The sequence below is a fragment of the Zea mays genome, chromosome 4, assembly GCF_902167145.1.
Source record: "Zea mays cultivar B73 chromosome 4, Zm-B73-REFERENCE-NAM-5.0, whole genome shotgun sequence".
In the NCBI taxonomy this organism is placed as follows: domain Eukaryota; kingdom Viridiplantae; phylum Streptophyta; class Magnoliopsida; order Poales; family Poaceae; genus Zea; species Zea mays.
In genome coordinates, this window is record NC_050099.1 from 196,521,137 (window position 1) to 196,541,093 (window position 19,957).

Here is a 19,957-nt window from a genome sequence, read left to right on the forward strand (position 1 = left end):
CTTCGGTCGAACGAGTGATCGGAGCAAGAGAAGACAGCAGGTAGTCATTTTTTGGACCTTGGATCTTTGGGTTGATTACCTCTAAATCAACCCAAAGATCGGGGGCTTGTGGGGGATAGATATCCCCCGGGTCCACTAAAGAAGTAAAAGACCTCACGAAAGGCCCAAGGGCCCAATAAATCGTAAGGTCGTTCTTTCGTGGGCCTGGGGAAAGACAATCAACAAAGCAGAGAAGATGTAAGACCGGATTGGAGCAAACCCGGACGACCCACAACGTCGAACGAGTAAATCGCAACAGAGACCCGACTTTCCCGCGCTGAAACCCCCATGCAATGGAGCCATGCGAGGATAAGTCGGCGAGGGTTACGTAGGGATAGACTCAAGAGGTTCACTACCTTTCAGCTACTTGTTGTTATCATATCCACGTGTACTGCCCCACGGTCGAGTATATAAGGCCTAGGGGGCACCCCTTCAGATGGATCGACCCTATCTTACTTAGCCACCCACGTAAACTCTCTGTGCCTTCAACCCAGAGAGCCCTCTTGTAACCACACTCGCATACTCACCAGGACGTAGGGTGTTACGCATCTCTAAGCGGCCCGAACCTGCAAATCTTGTCCACTGTCTCTCGTGCGATCGGCACGAACCATTTTGCTACAGTCGTTGACACCGTCCTACTCCTAGAAAACACCTTGAGGGGTAACCCCGGGTGTGCGGTCGGACCCAAAACATCGACATTAAGTAAGTTGTGCAATGAGCTAAGTTCAAAATCCCTTGAAAACATCTTCGAGAACATTTTTCCAGATCATGAATGCCCTTGAGAAAAACAAATTTTACTTCCCACAAAACTCCACTTTTGTTCTCTTCAAAATACTCAAAATTTGGTTTCAGCCCTGAAAACCGGTTCAACCGGTCCTGAAACCGGTTCAACCGGTTTCGGGACTGCTCCTCTGCCATCCCTGCTCTGACCTGTCTAACAGTCAGAGCTGTTAGAAAAGTCGCTGCAGATCTTTTGGGAAAACCGGTTCAACCGGATTTTTCCCTTACTCAACCGGTTTTGAATCCGGTCGAGTCTCCGGCTGAGTAGGTTAGTGAACCGGGATCTCCCTGGTAGAAACCGGTTCAACCGGTCTGTAAACCGGTTCAACCGGTTTTTACTCCTTTTCTCTCAACGGCTGCCAGCTTTTGGGGGATCCTTTATATACCCCTCACACTCTCTCTCTCATTTACTTCTGCCTCTCCCACGAAATCTTGGCTGACCAAACTCCCAACAAGTGCATTCATTTCACCTTTCACACCCGCAATCGCATCTCCTTCAATCATTTGAAGGACCCTTGGTGTGAGGTGAACTCGATCGAACACGCTGTTAATTTCATCTCGATTCTCCTATTCTCTTTGTTCTTGAGCTAGTTGCAAACTTAACCTTGTGCGGATTTGTTACTCTTGGAACCTCGTGTTCCTTGACGGTTAGAGGTTGCTTGGGAGTCTCCAAATTTGTGGACGACCCCAAGAAGTTTGTATCACCCGCTCTTTGAGCTTATTTGAGAAGAGATTGCCTTGACCTTTGTGGTCGGCTTGTGGAGGATTAGGGTTGGAAAAGACCCGACCCTTTGTGGGCTCCTCAACAAGGAGTAGGACACCTTTGTAGTGGTTGTCGAACCACGGGTTATATTGCGTGTTCTTGTGTGTTCTTGTTAATCGCTTTAAATTTGTTGGTTGGTTCATATTATCCATTCGAGTAGATTTTGTGTAGGGCAAGTCTTTAGCTAAACTCTTCACTACTTCGTATTTGTTTAACAGATTCTCTAATCTAAGTTGAGCAGGTTCAAACTTGTTCAGTTGTAATCAAAATCAACTGAACCGGTTTGCACTAGTGCAACTTTTAATTTAACCTATTTCGATGTTTTTAGTGAAAAAATTCAGGTGTAGCCTATTCACCCCCCTCTAGGCTACTTTCAAAGCATACCAAATGATCCCACATTTCAAGGACTCTTCAATTGCATATATATTGATGAGAAATGGTTCAACTTCATAAGAAAAAATTTAAGGTAATATACTGCCCCTGATGAGCAGCAGCCCATACGGACATGTAAGAACAAAAACTATTTTCCAAGAATCATGTTTCTGACTGCTCTTGCTCGGACAAGGTTTGACTCAAGTGGAAATGGCACTTTTGATGGCTGAATTGGTTTCTTTCCATATGTAACCTATGTTGCCGCCAAGCGATCAAGCAGGAACTGCCTTGCAGGGACAATCAAGATGAAATCCATTCACTCGATCGATAAGAGTGTGATGAGAGATTTCATGATTGCAAAGGTCCTACTGGCTATTCACACGGTTCTTGGGGTTCAAGTTCAACCATCATCCAGCAACATAGTTTTTGGGAATGAAATGGTTCCCCCCCTTTTTTTTTGTTTCGGATACAAGTTCTGTATGTGTGTACTCCCGGTGTTCCTGTTTTTTGGGAATGAAATGGTTCCTGGAATTCAGTAGTTGTTCGGTTTTCCTAGCGTTGAATTTGTGTCCTGTAACCTCATTTCATGGACTCGGAATCCAGAGCGTGAATCGGGCTCATGGGAGCAGGCAGTGGAGAGGCAAGGAGTAAACACCGTGCACCTGCCGCAAGGGGCAAAAACGGTAGTAGTCTACTTTTTCCTTCGACTAGATCGACAACTATGTTATGGCTCGTTTTGTTTCGCAATAGCGGCGACAACCAAAACAAAGCGGAGGGAGTATATATGTTTTGAAATTGAGTCCGGGGGGAGCGCGTAAGCCAAGCTGGTAATTCGTATTGTTTGGTCTAGTTATTAGGAGACCAAAATCGTTGAGGCCCCGTTTGTTTCCTTTCATTTTGAGGAATTGGAATGTTACTATTGGAATAGGGTATTTTTTTTAGAATGTGACATTCCACCACTTTACAAAGTTATCATATAAGCCTATCTCAAATTCATGGGGTGAGAGATGGAAATTGATTCTATAGATTTACATGCTAATTTTCCGATGTAAAACTTATAGCACACTCTTTTACTTGCTTCGTTATAACATGAATGTAGTATATAACTATCTCTCTCATATGATTTAAGATAATATACAAATATATTACATATATATAAATATATAAACTTAATTAGTTTTGTCTAAATTATAATTATTAAAATGGAATTCAATTCCAACTAAACAAACGGCGCCAGAAGGATTGAGCAGGAATTGGGTCAACAAACGTGACCTCTAGTAGCCAGCCATAAAAATAAAACATCACGGTCGTACTGGAAAATGTATGTATGTGGCCTACATATACGGACACAGGCCGCGCATTTATTAAACTCCCATTCAGTTTCGAGGCTTTCTGGTTGACTACACACAGCTAGCCCAAACTTTGGCGACGTGCTTAACGCGACTAGAGCTACTAGCGACGTACTGTATGCAAGTGGTCCATCAGCAAAACTAAAGGGGATGCGTCCCACTGCGGATTATATGCGGCAGGCAGGCACTAATTCATCTCTGTAGAAGCAAAGCAAGCACGAGTGCACGACATGCATCCGAGTCGTATTGGTCGGCCATTGCTTGGGGGCGGCGGCAGGCAAACGGATGAGCCGTGGATCTCGTGAAAAAGGCGAACGAAAGGTGACCAACATCTCTGCGGCAGAGGCGGGTCTCATCTCTTCCTCTTCTCTCTATATATATAATTAACAGATGACAGGGAGCTGCATCAACAGCTGCGCTACTCTGCATTGTGAATTTGTGATCCCTGAACCTGCGTCGTCTGTCTTGTCTTGTGAAGCTGAGCCTGCGACAGCGACAGCAGCAGCAGCAGCCGGATGCCCGGATCAGGTGGAAGTCCTGTCTGTAGCAGTTGGGACGGACGAAGCCCATCCTTTTACTACCTGAGCCACAACGCACAGGCCACGGCCTTGCTGGGCCGTTCTCTGGGCCAGCAACTAACCCAGCGAAGTCCACCACACCACAACGTAAACCGAACATAATCTTCACTGCACATGTGTTCTCAGATTTGACCTTTTCCGGCTCCAAACTTTCAAAGGCGTCTCGTTACTGTACAAACTGCAGTCCTAGAATAATGTCAACATCAGATTCCTGCTTTTTGCTATTGCATTTGTTGCTTTTTTTATGGAAATGCATCTTTATTTGATATTTTTATAGAATTTTTCGTTGCTCTTATATAAACATTCCTTTTGCAAATAGTTTTGTTTGATTTAGTCTAGCTTGGGTTAACTGTTTTCTCTTTGAGCTAAGCTGTTGTGTACAACAGACAGATGATTCAGACTTCAGAGTGTGGTCTCTTTAAGATGGGAATCATATGATATGATAGTTTGATAACTATTGGATATAGGTAATAGGTAATTGATCTAGCAGCTTCATTTTTCAGAGTTGCGGGTTTTTATCTAAATCTTGGGAATGAAGAACTTCTAGCAACTTCTGTAGCATGCTGAGTCATACCCGTAAGAACACAAGCACCAGCATGAGTCCATGACGGGGTTGAAGAACTTAATTTTCATACGAAGATTCAGGAGCCGATCTATTCTTATTTTGTTGGAAACCAAACATTTAGAAAATTAGAATGGAACCACTCTATTATCTGACGCTCCTCAACCAAACACGAGAGATTCTGATATTTGCTATCAACAAGAAATATATTTGTAAAATTGTCATCAGGCCCACATTTCATATCCCCAGCTGAACCCATAATTCATAGACACAGTGGTAATTATAACAAGAAGACAATATTGTGAGTGACAAAAATCGAATTATCTCACTAAACACACAGTATATATAGTACGGAGTAAGTACATATGCCCTCTGTTTATTTGCTGGGCAATTAAGGGAACTGATCTCTGCCAATGTGCACATCGATCCACATCCAACGTTCCGGTCTGTTTTGAGAATTCTACCTTAACCTAGAATAATGGTGCGATGCGTTAGATCGAGAAACTTCTCAGAAGTTGTCTGGAGCTTATTACAAGTCAGTTGAGAATGTAATCCCGGCCCTTTGCACAATATTATTGAATTGACGACAGTTAAGATGTGAGTGCCGCCCTTGGTTATATATATTAGATTAGATTCCCATTGTGTGAAGACAATCCCATTTTATGTTGACACAGGCCGGCAAGAGAGGATGAATGTTGTGCTTTCTGAGATTATTCCCATGTGAAGCTAGCTGTTTGCGTATTAGTGGACAACGAACCTAAAACTTACAGAAACAATTCAAGTGCTATATATGGCATCGGTATCTTTAATTTGTCACAAACTAAACAGATATTGGCTTCTCTGTTGACTCTTGGAACTGAACGATTTTTTGTGCGTGTATAACTGATGCTAGCTGCTGCCTGTACATATTCAGGAACACATTGTTTATTGTTGTCTGCAAATCTTCTGGGGTTTTGATCCGATATATATGGTAAATGGATGGCTGTTCTGGAGATATCACGTGTAGATAGGGATCACAAATTTAAGGATCCAATTTTTACGCTATACTAAAATTTAAGGATTAGGATCAAGTTTTATTTCTATTCATTTTTGAATTAAAATTAGTTTAGGACTCTAACAAACTGTGAAGAAACATTTGGATCACGATCTATTACCCTCCCTACGTACGTGTAGGTAATAAACAATCCTAGCTACTTAGACTAAGTAAATAATCCGAGCTAGCTACTGATAATGTATCGTCGTAACATTCAGAAACGTTAATTATGCCGGCCGGCCCAACTTCCTTTTTTTCCCACCTCAAATAATTAAAAAAAAAGAAGAAAACAAGAGTAGTAGCTGTAAACATATGCAAATATAGTTTGATTCGGGCTGTTTTTTCTCTCTAGTTCATCAGGAAAAATGCCACACGATCGGAGTAGTGCTTTTCCTGACTACTATATTCCTCCATTCGCTTTGTGGAAAGACGGACGTATATATCATGCCTAATTAAAGCAGCATCCCCCATCCCCCGCATCATGAAAGGGGAAACCAATGCAACAACTAAATAAAGAGACGTCTTTTTTTTCCCCCTCGCTCGCTCGAACCCGGCCGCCATTATTGTTGCTAGCTAGTTCATTAATTCTTGCAGATAATACTACATGCCCGTGTGAATTAATGTGGGTTTTTTCTTCTTTAGACCCAGTCGTACGTATAATGTTCCCCTCTCTTTGGCTGTTTTTTTGCTTCTCTTTTTTGTTAATTTGATGCTTTTTCCCAAGCACACATCATGCCGGCCTGCCTTTTCCTCTTTCTCCTCCAGGCGCTTCTTTTGTAGCGCGTTTGCTCTTGGCGTTTTTAATTGCTTTGCTGGTTTCTAATCATGAACACACAGTGTCTTTTACGTGTGGCTTTTGGACCAAAAATAGGGGCGGAGAGGAGGCGGCTAGCTAGCTTTTGACTGGAAACATTTCAGGACCGGACCGGACCGGTAGATTTGACCCAAGGGTTTTACCGCGCGCCATGCATGCAATGCATTCCATTCGTATTTTGGTTCAAGAATATACTAACTTTACTCCTTACTCGTTTGCTCCAGAGAGTAGTGTAACGTCGCGATCGAGAGAGAGAGAGCAGACAAAAAATCGATGGATCACGTACGCAGTTCCCGATGCATCCTCGTCCTGCATGCATGCACAATGTGCATTCGTTCCTGTATCCATCTGGCGGTCGTACGTGGCGCGTGGGCAGGCAGACTCAGCTACTAGTAGGTCTGTGCTAGCTAGCCTCCTCCGCGCGCGCATGCATGCACGTCCATGTGCCACTCGATCGATGAACAGTGTTGCACGCGCGCGCGCGTCCTACGAGCACAAGTCGTGGGCCACCAAAAACACGCGCATGCAGGCACGCAGCTAGAGCTAGTAGGGTATACTACGTCGACCGATGCATGCTGAGGTCCACACGACACATCAGCTACCTACTAGCTAGTAAATAATATGAGTGTTTGTGTAAATTCTGAAGAACAGATAGAGAGCAGCGAGATCAGAGGGGAGAAAAAAATCAGCAAAAAAAAAACATCACCTCAACGATCATATATAGATTGAGAATTTGATTTAGGAATTACAAAAAATAAAAACAGTAGGGATATATATGATGTAATGCACCAAAGCGTGTGCTCTTGTAAAATGAACTTCAATTTTGATATGTGTGTCCATTGATGAAATCAAAGTGTTTTTCTATAATGCGGTGCCACGTCACCTTTTCCCCGTATATATCTGCTTGACTGGTTGAAAGTTCCAGATGTGTTGAGTGCCGAATTTTTTGCATTTTAACCCTTCCTCGAAAACAATATCACGTTTGGACCCTAGAAAATTTTAATGTCATTTTTGGACCCTTTGCTCGGCGCCATAGCCTATGGCGCCGAGGTAACACAGCTCGGCGCCATAGGCTATGGCGCCGAGGTAGGTGCTACGCTGGCCCAAACGGACGACGTGGCGCCGACGTGGTACCAAGCTCGGCGCCATAGATCTTGGCGCCGAGCTTGGTTCTGTACACAAAGGTTGTCTAGCTCAGTGGTAGAGCGTAAGACTCTTAACCTTGTGGTTGTGGGTTCGAGCCCACGGTGGGTGTTTTTTTTTGTCTTTGTCACTAATTTATTTTTTTGTTGTCTATATTTTCGTTTATGTCGCTCATTTGTCCGCCCAGATTTATTTCTCATCTAGATTTTTTTGTTTTTGTGACTGATTTGTTTATTCATCTAGATATTTTTTGTTTTTGTTTTTGTTTATTCAAACTCTGTGACGCAATGGCTACAAAAACAAAAACAAAAAATATCTAGATGAATAAACAAATCAGTCACAAAAATAAAAAATCTAGATGAGAAATAAATCTGGGCGGACAAATGAGCGACATAAACGAAAAATATAGACAACAAAAAAATAAATTAGTGACAAAGACAAAAAAATAGTCACCACGGGGCTCGAACCCACAACCACAAGGTTAAGAATCTTACGTTCTACCAACTGAGCTAGACGACCTTTGTGTACAGAACCGAGCTCGGCGCCAAAATCTATGGCGCCGAGCTCGGTACCACGTCAGCGCCACGTCGTCCGTTTGGGCCAGCGTAGCACCTACCTCGGCGCCATAGCCTATGGCGCCGAGCTATGTTACCGAACTTGGCGCTGACGTGGTACCGAGCTCGGCGCCATAGGCTATGTTACCGAACATGAAAGGGTCCAAAAATGACATTAAAATTTTCTAGGGTCCAAACGTGATATTGTTTTCGAGGAAGGGTTAAAATGCAAAAAATTCGGTGTTGAGTGCAAGACAGGGAGAAGAATATATAAGTGCGTGTGCATGCATGCCTTTCTACATCGTCCACATGCAACTACACGCGGGACACACCACCAGCCAATTTGTCCTGCCCTGGGGCTCCCCCGCTGGCCTAAAGACTCTACGCTCTCATCTTTTTCCTTTCAGATTTCTTATATATATATACACGCTCGTAATATGACACTGATATCCCAATGACACGTGGGCCAGGGATCCGCATGCATGTGAGCCTCCTATAGTCCGGTACTGGCATTACTCGGAGATAGAACCCTAAAAAAAATTTATAAGGGACTTAACTAAACTATTATAATATAGGAGCCCCTTATACATTATGAGGTGTTTGATTCCTATTCTAGTAAGGCTCCATAGGCTCGCAACAGTCACTACCGGAATACGGCTCTTTGCCGAGTGCATTTTATCGGGCACCCGGTAAAAAGCATTCTTTGTAGAGTGCCACTCTCGGTGAAATAAGACTCTCGGTTAAGACCTCGTTTACCGAGGGCGAGACACTCGACATAGAAAGACATTGGGCAAAAGGAGACTTTGCCGAGTGTCAAGCTCTCGGCCAAACACGACGCTCGACAAATGGTCGTCAGCAGCCATCTATAGTTGACGCACCTTACCTTTGCCGAGCGTCAGGCGTTGACACTCGGCAAAATAACTTCTTTTCCGAGTGTCACCTTGCAAAAAATCGACAAACCTATATTTTGTCGAGTGTCATTCTTGACACTCGGCAAATTATATTTTCATTTTTTTTTCTTTTTCCCACCAAACTTTTTTGGGTGTGTTACTACAGTATGTAGACCTACATGTTCGATTTTGACATAATTATAAAAGTGTTTGCTATAACTATTATATTTTATTCATTTAATTGAATTTACTCGGATAATTTAGACTTGAACTGCAAGACATTAGAAAAATGAAAAACACTCATTGAGTACATTGCCATGGCATAGGAGGTCCAAGGGCCAGATTACGATCCGAGGACCGAGGACATCGACAAAGATGTCCTCATCAGGGCCAGAGGATGCAAGAGGCATGTGCGGTACTGGATTGCCGATGGAGCAATCGAATCGTCGTCCACTCTCACATTGTCTCAGGTGCGAGCAAGGAGCGCGAGCCTAGCCATACTACCTCGGCAGGACAACTCATATCATCGGATACAACAACTCCAGGTTAGTGTTTCTGTAACTCATCATTCATTAAGTTATATACCTTCTCTTTGAGTTATTATAACATTTGGGTGAAATATTACAGGCTCAGCTAGAAGAAGACAGGAGGGAACAGATGGAGATGGAGGCGAGGATGAGGGCGGAGGAGGAGGTGGAGCGGGTGGCTCGTTTGGAAGATCAGCAGAGGATGCAGAGATGTTCCAGTACATGCAGAGCCTTGGCACCGCACAGGGTTTTGCTCCACCACCTTCGTTGTTCCCTCTAGCTGACTCTACTCAATTCCATACTCCTGTGAGTATCAAAATTATAGTCCTGCATGATATATATTTATCTGATATAGCACATGCAATCTCTTCTCTGTACAGGGACAATATGCGGCATCCAACAACCCTCATGGATCACCAAGCCTATCGCCGAACTAGTCTAGCCGCCCACCTCGCTGATGTTCTTCTAAAATTAGCTGTGAGACATGTTTATGGCATATATTGGATGTTTGTGGACTCATTTATGTGAGTACTTGTTAGTGCTGTGAACTATTTTGTGATACTTGTGACTTTGTGATCTTTGTGAAGAAACATGTGATCTTTGTGAGCTATGTCGTGTGTTTGATGTATGTGATGATTTTGTGATATATGTGATGTATATGTGATGATTATGTGATACATCTTTTGTTTGTTTGGATGGAATAGCAAAAACAAATAAAAAATGGGTATTTTGGTAACTTTGCTAATCGAGTGCAACACTCGACAAAGAGTTACTTTGCTGAGTGTCATGACAACTGCACTCGGCAAAGAAGGCACACCTGAACCCCGATAAAGCTTCTTTGCCAAGTGATGTGGCTGAGACCCTCGGCAAACAAGCAACCTTTGTTGAGTGCCACCTAATGCACTCGACGTTGAGTGCCACCTAATGCACTCGACAAAGGAACTGGCAAAGGGGCCCACTGGTGCTCACGCTGCCGAGAGCTAGTCCAGCTGGCACTCGGCAAATACGAAGCCTTTGTCGAGTGCCTTCTAATACACTCGGCAAAGGAACTGGTAAAGGGGCTCACGGGGGGCTTCTTTGTTGAGGGTCGGTACAAAAGACATTTTGGTGTTTGTCATTGATGCCATATATGTGTCAGCAATATGTGTGGCTAAAATGTGAGCAGTATAATATTACTACAGGTGTTGGTGTGCACTAACATTCACTCCACACACCTCTGACTACTAAAAAGGGTTCACATCACAGGTAGTAGCAAGCAAGAGGGATCCAGTCCAGCCAGGCACCTGCTGCTGCACGTTGCTCCCAAATCGCAATCGTTGCAGAGGGCGTACATCTCGCCAAACCCTGCAGCAGCAAGCAAGCGCAGGATGCGAGCCGGCGGCTGCGCGGTGCAGCAGGCGCTGGCCGCGGAGGCGGCGGCCGTGGTGCGGCAGGCCGTGGCCCTGGCCCGGCGGCGCGGCCACGCGCAGGTGACCCCGCTCCACGTGGCCAGCGCCATGCTCTCGGCGGCGGGGCTCCTCCGCGCCGCCTGCCTCCGCTCCCACTCCCACCCGCTGCAGTGCAAGGCCCTGGAGCTCTGTTTCAACGTGGCGCTTAACCGCCTCCCCACCGCCGCCGCCTCTATGTTCCACCCCCATCACCACGCCGGGCAGCAGCACGCGCCCGTGCTGTCCAACGCGCTCGTCGCCGCGTTCAAGCGCGCGCAGGCGCACCAGCGCCGGGGCTCCGTGGATGGAGCACAGGGACAACCGCCACAGCCGGTGCTCGCCGGCAAGGTCGACATCGACCAGCTCATCATCTCCATCCTCGACGACCCCAGCGTGAGCCGCGTCATGCGCGAGGCCGGCTTCTCCAGCTCCCAGGTCAAGGCCAACGTCGAGAAGGCCGTCTCGGCGTCGTCTTCACCGGAGCATCAGCAGCAGAACACGACGATACCACCCACCAGCCGCGCCCACGCGGCGATCTCTCCAGGCGGAGCAGCTTCCGGCGACGCCATGCGCGTGCTCGACTGCATGGCGAGCGGAAGCAAGCGGAGCGTGGTGGTCGTTGGCGAGAGCGCGGCCACCGCGGAGGTGGTGGTGAAGGCGGTGATGAACAGGGTGAGCAAAGGGGAGCTGCAGCAGCGGCACGAGCGGCTCAAGAACGTCCAGTTCGTGCCCCTCTCGGCCGCGTCCTTCCAGCGGATGCCGAGGGAGGAGGTGGAGGCCAAGGCCGCCGACCTGCGCGCGCTCGTCCGCCAGGGCTGCGCCGCCGGGAAGGGCGTCGTGCTCGTCCTCGAGGACCTCGCGTACGCCGCCGAGGCCTGGGCCGCCGTGTCAGAGACGAGAAGGAGGAGCAGCGGCAGTGGCGGCCGTGATCACGGCCAGGGCTGCTACTGCCCCGTCGAGCACGCCGTCATGGAAGTGGGCAGCTTGGTGTCCGCTGCTGCCGGAGGCGGCGGCAGAGGCCTGGACAGGTTCTGGTTGCTAGGGTTTGGGAACAACCAGGCTTATTTGAAGTCCAGAGCAGGGCAGCCATCTCTTGAGGCTGTCTGGGAGCTGCACCCCATCGTCGTGCCGGACGGCGGCCTCGCGCTGAGCCTCAGGTGCAACAGGTACGGTGTTTAGATCGATTATATATTAACAGTGAGTTTGCAATAATTAACGGTGACGATAAGATGATTGACGTCTGTAAATGCCGGATGGTTCTTTGTTCCTCGATCGTCTAGTGACGCCGAACAAGCTAGAGCAACAAGGCCTTGGCCCTTCGCTAACGGCACTGCAGCAACCGGCGACAGTGAGCTCATCACTTTGTCCTGCGCCAAGGTGGCGGCGACAACTCCAAATGTGCCGCCATGGCTTCAGGGCTACCAAGTTCAAGATACGACCAGACTGGCGAGCCGCAGCACCAGTTTTCAGGTACACTACATTCCTGGGCTCAAACCGCTCAATCCAGCAAAAACAAGTTTAAACAACTTAGCAAGAGGGGCTATATTAAGATAATTAAAGACACCTCATACATGCTTAACCAACTTAGCAAATTAACAATAATTCAGCCATTTCTTCCTAAGTAAGATGCATGTCTGAAAGATCCTTTATTGTTGATACCCCACCTCCTGTCTTCAGATTTTGCACAGTTCAAACTTCAAAATACTCCATATAGCAATACTTTTGTTTCTAAAACTACCAATTTTCTTCCGCGCAGATGCAAGATTGGGACCCCAACTCTAATGGAGCAGCTTACCACACGTCGGAGATCACACTGAGCTTCTCCCCACAGGCTACTAACTCTCCAGACGCTTCTTCAATCTCCGGCTCCTTTGCCCCCAGCTTGATGATGAGCTCCGAACCATGGCAATTCAAGCTGATGCAACCGTGCCCAAACTATGGACGTGGCGATCCATTTGCCAGGTCCTCTGATCGTCAACAACTGCTTCCAAGGCCGACTAGTCCAGAAAAATCTTACTCCGTGTCCAACTCATCCGAAGGTGCCCCTGCAGCCGAGTCGCCAAAATTCACGGAGCTCACCGCTGAGAATCTCAAGATCCTCTCCAACGCGCTTGAGAACCGAGCTCCACGTCACAAGGATGTGGTTACAGAGATCGCAAGTGTCGTGCTCCAGTGCCGCTCGGGCATGACAAGAAAGAGGAGGAGATGGTGCTGCCAAGAGAAGCCAAGTGCAGTGACATGGCTGCTCTTCCAAGGAGCGGGCAATGATGGCAAGAAAGCCGTGTCTAAGGAGCTCGCAAGGCTCGTCTTCGGTTCCTACAGCAAGTTCACCGCCATCTCACTATCCGAGTTCACCCACGTCCACTCCGATTCCAGCTCCGGCGAGATCACGTTGAAGAGGCAAAGATCACTGGACACTGGGCGTAGCTACGTTCAGAGATTGTATGATGCAATACTCGAAAACCCTCATCGGGTGATAATGATCGACGGTGTTGAGCAACTGGACTACGAGTCAGAGATCGGCATCAGGAATGCGATCACAAATGGAAGAATTAGGGGTTGCAACGGCGACGAGATCAGTCTGGGGGATACCATCATAGTACTGAATTGTGAAGCACTCCGTTCAATGTCTAACGCTTCCTCCCCTCGGCTCAAGCAAAGGGTCATCGAGAAGGATGGAAAGGAAGGAAATGACATGAACATGGAGAATGGGATGGAGTCATCTGGTTTTACCTTGGATTTGAATGCATGTGCCGAGGATTGTGAAGGGAACTATGAAGAGAGTGTTTCAGATAATGCGAGGATCGTTAATATTGTGGATGGCGTGTTCTTCTTCCAATTAATGGAGCACTCATGACATTGTATTATTGCTTCATTTGCATCTTCAAGTTAGCCTAGAATTCTTAGTTATTAGTTGTTTTTCTTTGTATTTGTCCTTTATTTGTCCTAGATCTGTAGCTGATCCTTATATTTATTGGTAATTTGTGTTATGTATAGTTAATTATATGTGATCAGCAACAAACTTATTTGTGGAAATCAGGAGTTAGGGAAGAAAGGGACGGTGTTCATTGAAAACTGATTGCCATATACAATACTCTCTTTTATTTGACTATAATAATCACTGCCTTTTTATTTTCTTGCTGTAAAATTTGTCAGGTATTATAACTGGGTCTGGAGACCATGCATGTTGGATTAATTTACTACAATTTATTAGCAACAATAACACTTTAATTAGGGATGTAATATGGTTCGGAAAATATCCGTCCGAATCCAGATTCGAAGATGGTGAACACCAGTACGAATGGAATTTTCGGATATCCGGACTTTTTTTGATAATGAATACATATATTCTATTCGGATATCGGATTCAAATACAATATGTCTGATATCCGTCGAATATCGAATATACTGATATTTTACTGGATATATCTTATCGAATATTCGGATATCTTACCGGATAGCAGTGTACATTTTGTTAATAAGAAAGAAATTAACAATACACAAATAACCTCAGAAATTCATGAAATTTTATGGAGGCATAACATATGTCCACATATAATCCTCAAAAATATCTGGACCATAAAATCCACATTAAGCTAGTAGTATTTCTTTCTTTTCACTTTCAATTGTTACGTAAGTTACACGTGAAATCACTCTAACTAAAGTTCATGAAATTTTACTTATAATGCTAAAAATGTTTAGGCTCAAGGAGTGGATAAATAATTACAACCATAATATGTGTGGAATGATGTCTTACACTGTATCGGACAAAAAATCGTTACCGACGATATCCGTGTCCGACTAGTTCCGTATCCGACACACATCTATCCGTATTTGTATTCGAGAACATCCGTATTCGTATCCGAAGCTATCCGTATTCGAATTCGAATTCGATTACATCCCTAACTTTAATCATATGATAGAGACATATAATTAGCATTTTTTTGTTAGGTCACTAGTGCGTGGAACATTGATGATGTCTTATACGTATGGAGAGAGTAGTTTAATGTCGATGTGGTTTGTGGAAACATGCATTGCAACCACCAGTCACAAATGCTGCGATGTTCTGCTCCCCACAAGGTGGAATGAGAAAAAAAAATAGACCTTTACATCAGTGTATCCGTGGCATTATTATACTATGGAATGATACGTCTAACATCTTACTGGAGCTATCCTAGAGAGAACAAAACTCGAAACGTTTTTATATGGCATTCTACTATGCAAGTGCTTGCCACAAAACATCACCAACTTGACTATTATTTCAATAATAATACATAAATGGTGTATATGTTACTGGTAACCTAATGATAGCTGTCCAGCTTTAACAATCCAATTACGTGATGCCGATGACGCTTTCTTATTCCTTGGTACTATCATGGAGACCAAATTAGGTACACAGATGTTACTAGTTCGGCCAAGGATATCATTGTTTCACTACAAGAAAAATGGAAACTTTCAGTGGTCATAGTAATTTTCGGCGGTTAATATATAGCCACCGAAAGTTACAACCCTAATTTTGGCGGCTACGTGTCAACAACTGTAATAGCGCTTTTTGGTGGCTGTCGGTCAGCCATCGAACTAAAGAGCTTATTTTTGGCGGCCGAGGTTAGACAACAAAAAATTAGGATATGTAGGGCTTCATTCTTTCTTCCTCACATGCTTGTCCGCTGTTTCTTTCCTCATTTTCATTTATAGGAGCCTGCGCCGCCGCCGCTCTCACTCTCCCCCGCATTGCCGCGCGCCTATGTCATCGCTGCCCGCGAGCCCAGCCGCCCATGAGCAGTGACGTGCGCCCAACCCACTGCGTCAGCTGATGCTCGTCCCGCTGCGTCCCCATGCTGTTGTCACACCCGGTTTTAGAAGGTAAACCGAATGCGAACCTTGTATCGTTGTACGTGTGTAATACCCAACTTATAATTTGTGGAGGATAACCTAAAAGGAGAAATGACATTCCTTTGTATATATGTGTGTTGTCCATATTTATCATTTCATGAGAACATCACATGAAAACAAATAAATATAAAATATATGCCACTAAATTATGCATCATGCTGGACTTTATTTGGTGTGCATTTTGTGACAATATAAAAGGAATAACATGGAAATATAATAATGAGAAGAGAATTGGATTTAATCCCAAAAGTGCAAATTGGGGAAAATTAGAAATAATAAATACTATACAAAACAAAATAAAAGCTATACATAAATAAATAACTACGATACTAGTATGTTTATTTTGTACATTAATTTGGGTACAAGTTCACAACACTATTTGAATTCAAATTTGAGATTTAAATTTAAAAGAGAAGAGGAAGAAAATGAAATAAAGAAAAAAAAGGCTTCACTTGGCGTTGTGGACCAACTTCTTCTCCCCGGCCCATTCCCCTTACTCCCGCAGCCCAGTTCTCCACCCGTGCGCGCGCTTGCGCCAAACCCTAGCCGCCATGTGGGCCCACGTCACCAGTCACACCCCCGCCGCACGAACAACTTGGGCACGATGCACCTGGGCTCGCCACTGCCACTGCCCGTGGGTCCCTCTGCTAAGCTTCACGTTCCAACCCTTTGCGTGGCCTCACTGCCCGTGGGTCCCCCTTATCGGAACCATCTTCTCCCACCGGATTATGGCGAACTTGTGGCCGTGAATGTCGCCACCAAGCGCATGAGCCTTCCGGATTCCTCGCCAACGGACTCTTAAACCGTGTATAAAGCTCGTGGCCGTGGACCCCTCCCTTATCCGCAGTACGAATACCATAGACGCCGTCATATAGCTTCGCCGTGTGGAGGGCTATCTCGCCGCCGCAGGTATTTCAGAACCACGCCGATGTTTGGGGCTTGGCTATTGCACTACGAGGATTGACGGCGGGCCTCGAAGTTCTCAGTGTAGTCGGTGGGCGGCGAGGGACCTTGTGGCCACCGGAATTCCTCACCACACCTGCTGCCCCGTCGTAGAACCTGCTCGCGCCGTAGCCCGACTCCTCTGCGACGTCTTTGCCGGTAAGATGCCCTTGGCCATGTTCGCCGTCATTACTGCCTTGCGAAGCATTCGTCGAATCGGTGTTTGGGCGCGCCTGGGGGTCGGATTGGGCCAGCTCCGGCCAAGCTCGGCCGCGGTCCTGGACATTGCCGCTGGCAATGGCTGGAGGAGGGGGAAGAGGGCGCTTGGCCCTTGGATGGTAAAGGTGCGGTTAAGATTAGATCTGGGGGCTGGTAGATTTGGACCGTTGATATAAGATCGAACGGTCGGGTGTTTTGGGCGGGATTCGAAGTTAGTAACCGTTAGATCAACATCCTGGGGCTCTGATGGGATCCGCGTGCGATCATACTGTGGGTCGTGGATCCTTGATCCGACGGGTAGCAGGGCGTGCGGACTCATTTGGGGTTGGGATCTAATCTGGGCCCCTGATGTCCGATCGGACGGCCAGATTTGGCCTGTACCCCTTCGCCCTGGGCGTTTTGCGTAAGAACCCTCCTAGAATTTAGGAAATAACCCGCAGTCCCTTGTGGTTGTTTTCTGAGTCTAGGTAATTTTACCCCGGGACCCCTGCACTTCTCTGTATTAGTGTGCCCAGTCCAGGAAGCTAAGATCTCAGATAAATGGAATTAGAAAATGATATTTAATGCAAAAATAAATGCTAGAATGTGTTTAAATCATAGAAATTTCATATGATGTCCAAATTAGTTAATTCCAATTCCTATAATTCTATAATATTATTGTTTATCACATAGTGTCTCTGTTTTGACATGAAAGTCACATTAAAATTTATTTCTTAATTAATCTGATGCCAAGCACATAAAACCTTAGGAAATTCATAACTTCTCCATTTTTACTCCGAATTGAACCGTTCGAGTTGCGTTAGTTTCGTATAAATAATTACTATGCAACAACAACATTTATTATATCATGTCTCATTCTTTTATAATTAGATCTTTATTTAACTTACGTTGGTTAGTCTCGTTAAGTTTCTTATCATTATAATCTACAAAAATATGATCTATAGTCAATTTATAATTTAGATTAAAGTTGAATTAATCACTATTTTTGGTTATCTTTCCTCTGAAATTATAAAAAAGAAAACCTAGTGTTAATCATTTAATCGCATCATAACTTGATGATCACGACTCCGATCTTAGTAGTTCTCGATCCCGCGATCTCATAGCACGCGTAGATCATAATTATACAGTTTATCCTTATGTTTGGTGTAATGTTAATTTTGCCTATACACTGTTTGTTTGTAATGCTACGACTAGCGTGAGGACACGTGTCACCTGAAGATCATCCTGGTACCTGGAATCTCAAGTCCCAGGCAAGTTGTGCCCTTGATCACTTCTTTTTACCCAGCCATGTTCTGATTAATCATAATGATCTGCATAGGTTAATTTTGATGGGACCCAATAGGTTACCCTAGTTTGATTATCTTTATACCTTGTTACCACTGAACTTTTTGGGTAGTACTTGCTAGTGCTTTATGTGGTTTTGGGTATGAAAGATACATTACTCATGATTATACTTTTGTTATCCGTTGTTATTTATCGTTCATGATAAGATCATTATGTTAATTGGAACATGGAGCGACCACCCGGGAAAACAGTGCTACCACAAGGGTATAATGGGACGCCCTTGGCGGATTAATTAGGAAAGCTAGTGGAGGACTACCTTACCCGAAAGGGGCAAGGGCAGTAGGGGAGTGGTCAGTGTAGGGAGGCCCTCGGGATGATTTTGCTGCGATGGCGGTCATGCAAGGGATTCCTGCATTGGAGCTTCCTATAAACTGTAGCGGGTTTTCTGAAGCTAGTGGAACTTTGTAAAGGCCTCGTAGTGTTACCCTGCCTCGCCTCCTCGGTAGAGGTGTGTGGGAAGTCGCGATCCCTTGGCAGATGGGTAACATGACTTGTGGGTAAAGATGCGCAACCTCTGCAGAGTGTAAAACTGGTATACTAGCCGTGCTCACGGTCATGAGCAGCTCGGACCCTCACATGATTAATTTATGGAACTTAAATTCAATTTGTCATATGCATTGCATCGCAGGTGATGTTGTTACTTCTGTTCTACTATTTAATTGGGTTGGTATTTACTTATACTTAGTAATTGCTAATAAAATTTTGACCAACTTTAAAAGCAATGCTCAGCTCTAACCATCTCCTTTGGTAAGCCTTACACTTCACGTGAGCTCCCACCTTTGGCGAGTTCATGCACATTATTCCCCACAACTTGTTGAGCGATGAACGTATGTGAGCTCACTCTTGCTGTCTCACACCCCCCCACAGGTTAAGAACAGGTATCGCAGGATGAAGCGCATGGAGGATGATGCGATGTGTTCGTGAGAGGTCTAGGTCGTCGTCTCCCAGTCAACTTTGGGTTGCTGGACCGTTGTCTCCTTATAATGTAATTATTTATTTTGTATAGAATTCCTGTTATGTAGTAAAGATGTGACATTCGATCCTGTGCCATGATTCATCATATGTGTGAGACTTGGTCCTAGCACACCTGGTGATTATGTTCGCGCCCGGGTCTTGGTGTCCCTAAAACCTGGGTGTGACAGAAGTGGTATCAGAGGAATGTTGACTGTAGGACGAAACCTAGATAGAACTGGACAACCATTGTCTACTTACCTTTGCTACTCTGATTCTTTTCTAAACTTATCTTAATCTTTTCTCATCTATTTTCGCTATACTCTGATCATTCTTACCTTTTCCTTCTAAAGACAAATGTCGATTTCACACTTTGAAATCCTGTGCCTAAAGTGACCTTTAGGAATAGGAGACCTAATCTTAGGGACAAAATCAAAACTATTTTTGTAAATATTAGTATACTTAGTGTTTGTTCTTATGATACTTGTCTGATTTGGATCTTTGATTGAGTGTGATGGGTTGTGGAGTAATGTCCACAATTACATCTGCATATACATAATGCTTATAAAGCTAACTAGACAAACTAGAGTATCTAGCCTAACAATGTCCATCTCATCTTAAACGATTCTACCCTACACTAATAGATCCATCTTATCTCGAAAAGATTCTATCCTATCCTAATAGATCTAACCAATCTCAGAAGATTCTATCTTACTCTTGGAGACTCATCTTGTCCTAATCAGCATACTTACCCCCACCAATTTGCTTATCTCATAA

The 19,957-nt window shown here is 45.0% G+C and overlaps 1 protein-coding gene across 1 annotated transcript; it reads left to right on the forward strand.

Moving 5' to 3' along the window:
• Positions 1-10,526: 10,526 nt before the first annotated feature.
• LOC103654382 (Protein SMAX1-LIKE 3) lies at positions 10,527-13,963 on the forward strand. Its single transcript, XM_008681226.4, has 3 exons — positions 10,527-11,997; positions 12,112-12,301; positions 12,588-13,963. The coding sequence occupies exons 1-3, from the start codon at positions 10,772-10,774 to the stop codon at positions 13,686-13,688; spliced, it is 2,517 nt and encodes an 838-aa protein (XP_008679448.1). The 5' UTR covers positions 10,527-10,771; the 3' UTR covers positions 13,689-13,963.
• Positions 13,964-19,957: the final 5,994 nt, after the last annotated feature.

Coding starts and splice junctions, on each gene's coding strand:
- LOC103654382 (XM_008681226.4), top strand. CDS start 10,772: ATGCGAGCCGGCGGCTGCGCGGTGCAGCAGGCGCTGGCCGCGGAGGCG. Junction 11,998..12,111: donor CTGAGCCTCAGGTGCAACAG/GTACGGTGTTTA, acceptor TCGATCGTCTAG/TGACGCCGAACAAGCTAGAG. Junction 12,302..12,587: donor GCCGCAGCACCAGTTTTCAG/GTACACTACATT, acceptor TCTTCCGCGCAG/ATGCAAGATTGGGACCCCAA.